Raw genomic sequence first — 6,000 nt, forward strand, 5'->3', positions numbered from 1 at the left:
ATGTAGCCTATCAATTAATGGTAACAATCCACAAAAATAAATGTAATACGTTGTAAGAATTAAGATAGCCTAGGTCCAGCATCAATTTTCCATAATCCTAATTTCTTAATTTGTAACTTTGTAAAAATAATTTCACTCTTTCATCATCTGTGGAGCCTGTGAGGCAAAAGAAACTGAAGTTGAACCCAACCAAAACAAGTTGAGTTTTGTTCAAGTTTCTTTGAGATTTTCAATCTTGACTCTTGATACAATAGCACTGCCCCTGAAAAAGCAGTTCATTAGGAAATTTTCTTAGATTCATGGCCAATGAGCAGTTTATAGGCTGTGGCCGGTTGGGGGTGAGGAATATTGCACTGCTCCAGCTCTATCTGAAATTCAAAGACTTCACAAGGAGGACTGATGCCTTCAGTATTTACTTCTCTGGTTTAGACTACTACAATGTGCTCTACATGGGGCTTTAAAAACTCCCTGGAAGTTTCAATTGGTCCTGAATGCAGTATTCCGTTTGTTAACTGCTGTAGGTTGACATGAGTGAGACACCTATTTTCTAAATTCTCTGCTGACCCCTTCCCATATTCCTCTGAGGACAACTTAAGGTGCTGGATTTAGCTTTTAAAGGCCAAATGGCTTGGCACCAAGGTCCTAATGGCTTTTTCTTCTCCAACTGGGTTTCAACCTACCCAACTGATATGTCTAAAGAGAACTCCCTTTCTATAACACGAGGAGCCAGAGGCAAACAGGTGTTGCTGTTGCTGTGCCTGTGTTTTTGGAATAGCCTCCTTCCAGAAGTTTGATCAGCTTCTCCTTTGTTGGCTTTCTTCAAGTTTTAAAAAGTGAATTGTCTAGGGAGCATTTAGGTTTGAAATCTCACTAGCAACTGTTTAGTCCTGTAACTATATGTCCATTACTGTTGACTACTTATATTCATTTTCTTTTCATTCATTCATTCATTCTTATATGGCCATCAATCTCACCAAGTAATACTGGGCAGCAACAATCTTTTTTTAAAAAAAATAAAAACAATGACAATAATGCAAAAATTAAAATACATAGGAGGAGAAATGCGTGTTGGATATGTTTGCAGTTCTTGAGCTATTTGTAAAAAGAGAGGTATAAATGAATGAATGAATGAATGAATGAATGCAAGAATACATCACAAATTTTATGACTTACTATATGTACTTGGGTCACATATCATGACATCAGTATTCAGGTTTTGTATCATCACTGTACACTATGAATGCCATTGATGATACGACAAATATATTATTTAGAAAAACTAGAACAAGGGGCAGACCTATAGCTCACTATCCCTTTTGCAGTTACTTGCCATGCCAGCTTTACAGAAATTAAACTTTCTCTTTTCAGTGCAGCCCCTAAGTAGAGATATGAATTTCTCTACCTCCACTTTAAATTAAGCAGGTGTTGTGAGTAAACATCTGCATCAAAATAAACTATGGATAATCTTAACTGTGATTTGATTACTGAAATTAGCCATCTTAATAACGATAAATATAATTCATCCTACTCGAATATGGCATCCATCAAACACATCAGTTTTAACTTCCATAATTCACATGTTAGCATGACCTAAAGGGCACCAAATACAGTCAGTATATTATAATTTTAATTACACACAAATATTTTGAAACAAGCTACATACTTGTTTCCCATGATTACCCGGAGCTCCTCTTGGACCCACAGGACCCTATGAGGCAGGACAAATAAGCTTATTAATAAAACAAATAGTGAGAACTAGTGCAGAAATGCAACATGCAGGCATCATATGTTGGCAAAAGAAGTTTAAAAAGACAAAATGCAAAGAAAATTATGAAAATATATGGGAATTTCAATATAATTATTGAAATATTTGCCAAGAAAATAGGTAGAGAGATCGCAGCCTTTAGGTCAGGGGTAGGCAACCTCGGCTCTTTTATGACTCATGGACTTCAACTCCCAGAATTCCTGAGTCAGCATAGGTTGCCTACCCCTGCTTTAGGTGAAACAACTACTCTATATATTTCAGTAATTAATAACTTTTGATTCTGTCTTTGATCCCATATAAGAAAGGAAAAGACACCTCCCAAACAAATACAATAAAATTAAAGCTTGGTCATGAACACAATCATTGCCATAAAAGAAAATTAGGATACCAATTATTTAGAGAGCTTTCACTTTTTCTCATATAAAGTACATTCAAGTCTAAAATATATAAAAATGTATAAAATGTATAAAAATAAATATTGTTTGTTATCATACAGCATTATATGTAAAAAATGTATAAAAATAAACATTGTTTGTTATCATACGGCATTATAATCTCTCTTACTATTCTCCAGATGATGTAAATTTATTTTCCTTCCAATAGTCAGCATCTAATGTTTTACCTGTATTAAGATTATTACTATTAAATTTAATATTTTCTTATTTCACAAATTTCATGCATTATTGAGTACAGCCTCTTAAAAGCAACAACATAGTTCCTTCCACATAAAATACCTAAACCTTTATAATACCACCAAATATATATAAATTTTCTTTCCTAGATTCGGATTTACATATTTAACAAACAAAACCTTAAATATTTGCCCTGAGGCATTTCTATTCATGAAATTAAGGCAAAGCTCAATTGAGTTGTCAACATTTAGAGATTCTTAAGATTTTATGCAGTTTGTACTTAAAGTGAATCAACCTGAATCTTATTTCTTAAAATAGTGTTTAAGAAGATGTATATCCTTTTAATTTAGCCCTTTTGTGATAAGTTGCTTTTATATTACTAATTCATAACAATGACATATTTTACTATTAAAATTATATTGTATATGAATATTTGTATGTCTGTTTTTACTATTTAATAATGAAATGGGCTCTTTAAAAGACACAAGTGAATCGGACATAGAATCTCAAAGGTGGACAACTTACAGCCAGATTGTTAAAAGTTAATTGTTCTCAAATAGTATAAAATATGAAAGTTGGGCAATATGATTTTACCATGAAAACTGGCATTGTCAGCCCAAATTTCCCCTCAAAATGTTGTCAAGTTTGCTTCTTCAGGGGCAAAAATTCATTTTATTAAAAATGTGGAACCTTGACCAGAAAACATTGTTCACCTTTCATTTTTCTAGAATTCACTAGATATTTTAGCTGCCTTTTGGCCCATGAATTCTGACTTTAAATTTCAAAACTCAATATCTAAATCTATTAAAGCTGCTGCAATGGGGAGAGCAAGCCTAATCTAACTGCCACACATAGAGTGCATAATAATGGCAAATTAGTACTTTATAGTATGAAAAGTCCAGAAAAACATTTGAGGAAATATTATTTCCTTTTCAATAAATATTTTAAAAATAGCTTGAAGCCTATAGAAGAACGGGGTGACATTACATAGAGCTAGACAACATATCCCTCCAGAATTTACTTTTTGTTCTCTGTTCTAGTCTTGTCCATATCTGCAACTCCCAAAATACCTGGTCACTTTTCTAAGAAAACAATGGCAATTGTAATCAACATTACCTTGGGAAACATTTATCTTCTAACGTTTCACAGAGCAAATTTACCAAAAGATATCTATAAAACCATCCATGAGGGGACATATAAAAAAAGCCTCTTACAAGAAGAATTGTGGCCATGTGGGATGCAGAAATTGAACAACTGAGAATATATTTTGAACTTGCTTTAGCTATATACTTATATCTATAACACACCCCTGTTTATAGAGTTCTCGGATCATCCCAGGCATTTTATACATCTCTTCTATTGTTTGACAAGTGGTCCATCACAATGTATAAAGCTGTTTGGGATACACTGTGAACAGAATTTACTGTGCTGTAAGATCCATCCAGCTCCACTTTCATTTTTTTTCCAGTGTTTATTTCATATATATTTCATTAATTAATTAATCAATTCATATCCTTACCACTGGACCAGGCATCATCATCTGTGAAAAGGCATCATCTTGTTCTGTCATCTGAGATGCAAATGGCTGTAAACATAAGAAGTTTCGTTATTCGAGAAGAGTATGAAAGGTGTTTTTGTTCCCATCATCAGAGATGTTCCAGAAATGAACAATACTGTCAGTACTGCTTTAAATCATTGCAATGATGAATTCAAAACTGACTGAATTGTGCAGCCACATTCACCTTTAAAAACATGGGGAAAATTAGGCTTCACCTTCTTTGAGGCTTATTAATGTATTACAAATGAATAAATGCTGTTTGCTGTTAAAATTTCATTCTTTAAAAAAAAAAAGAAACTTCAGATGTATGGAAGAAAAAAGAGAACTGTCCCAAAATCATGATTGAATAGGGAAATTCTTGTTCACATCTACCACTTTTCTCTCCTCGTTATTTCAGTCAAGTTCAGTTGTGTAACTCTGCGATTGCTATAATGCTTGCATATTATATTAGAAATTGATAAATATTTGCCAGCCGAGGGCCACACTTTTCTAGGGATATTTTAGCTTCAGGTCACAGTAACCATTATGAAGAGGCAGGGGCACTTGAGCCAAAACATTTCACTCATTGTATTGTGTTTTTGCTATTTAAGGACATCTTTAAACCTAAAATTTAAACACAGAAAAGTTAGTTACATTTCTTTGTAGCTTGGATCCTCATTCAGCTTGTGGGGTAGAGTATGTCTATCTAGCTGTTAAATTATTTTTATCAACTACATTTCAATAGTCTTTGGAGAAAAACACAAGTTTGCTTTATGTTTTTCCTTAAGGACAACTGATTCCAAAGTTCACTAATCATTTGAACATAACTCTGAATTTCCTATAGTATAGATTGCTTTTGTTTCCAAAGATACACCAAATTTAATAAAACAAAATGTATTATCTTTTCATACAGGTTTGAGGGTCAGGAGTTTGAGAAATTAGTGTAAATTAAATTATCCAAGGTCTGAAACAAATTATCTGCCTTATAAGGATGATTAGGTTCTCTCTCAAATAGTGATAAAAATAATGAACAATAACAATAATCAAACTTTCTGCAAGCCACAAAAGTCCAAGCCAAATATCAATATATGCACACATATTTAAAACTGCTCACGCAAACAAAAAAGTCTTTGTCTTGCATGACTCCTAACATTCTATGCTTCTCTTTTGTTAATCTAACTTTCTGGAAATGTAACAGGTAAGTTGGATATCACTGAAATATATAATTCCTCGCAAGCTTTATAAATGGCAGGTATACATTTTACAGACACAAGGAAACAACCCTGCAGCCTCTAAGATTATTTTCTTCTGAAACACCAAAGAGGGCAGAAATATTTCTGCTATTCTTTTTTTTTTTCACCATCTATCTAAGATCCATGGATTCATTGAAGTTCAAACTGCCCAAAACTATAAAAGTTGTAATCAGTGGCAGTGGGAGCACAAAGGTAGAAACAGTTATAAAAATCCCCAGTGACAGTTGCAGCAAAATGTTTGGGAACCTCCAGTTTCCTTTGAAATCCCACCCAGAGAGAAGAAAAAATATAAACTTCTATTGATGTGCATGAGTTATGAGAATGAAAATCATAACGGTGCAGTATATGTCTATAATTAATAGTAATCTGATGGAAGTCCATTGGAAATCTTCGCTATTTTATCACATGTCTATAGTAACGTGTGTTGTGTGTGGCTTCCAAAAGATTTCAGTATACCCTTCAACCATTCTGAAAATTGAGTTTATACTGTGATTTTTATTGTGACAGAAGGTGGAAAATGGTACATACAGAACATGATCTTTTTTTGTCACAAAACCATGTTTTTGGAGTACAGTTCAGGAATGTTGTCCCTAAAACCTGGCAGTTCAGCAAAGGGTCCCGCTGCTGGACTTATCAAAATTGAGGGGATGTACTCAAGGTCAGATCTGCTGGCCTTGCGCGATTTCCCTCTCGCGCAGGCCTGGCCCAAATCACTGTCGAGGGCCTACCTTAATGAAGGGGTGTGGTGCCCTGAGAGGTGGTGTGCTGCAGTAAATGGGAAAAAACCCAAATTGATTAGATTTTTAGAGGGGT

At 34.0% G+C, this 6,000-nt stretch overlaps 1 protein-coding gene across 1 annotated transcript in view; it reads right to left on the reverse strand.

Moving 5' to 3' along the window:
- COL5A2 (collagen type V alpha 2 chain) overlaps window positions 1-6,000 on the reverse strand; it is a 161,159-nt gene that overhangs the window by 62,277 nt on the left and 92,882 nt on the right. Inside the window, exons 8-9 of the mRNA XM_015817058.1 lie at window positions 3,917-3,982; window positions 1,664-1,708 (exon numbers count right to left, since the gene is read on the reverse strand). Of these exons, the coding sequence (XP_015672544.1) occupies window positions 1,664-1,708; window positions 3,917-3,982 (111 nt within the window). The remainder of the gene's footprint in view (window positions 1-1,663; window positions 1,709-3,916; window positions 3,983-6,000) is intronic.

Source organism: Protobothrops mucrosquamatus, unplaced genomic scaffold (assembly GCF_001527695.2).
Source record: "Protobothrops mucrosquamatus isolate PMUCROS unplaced genomic scaffold, P.Mucros_1.0 scaffold_125, whole genome shotgun sequence".
Classification (NCBI taxonomy): Eukaryota; Metazoa; Chordata; class Lepidosauria; order Squamata; family Viperidae; genus Protobothrops; species Protobothrops mucrosquamatus.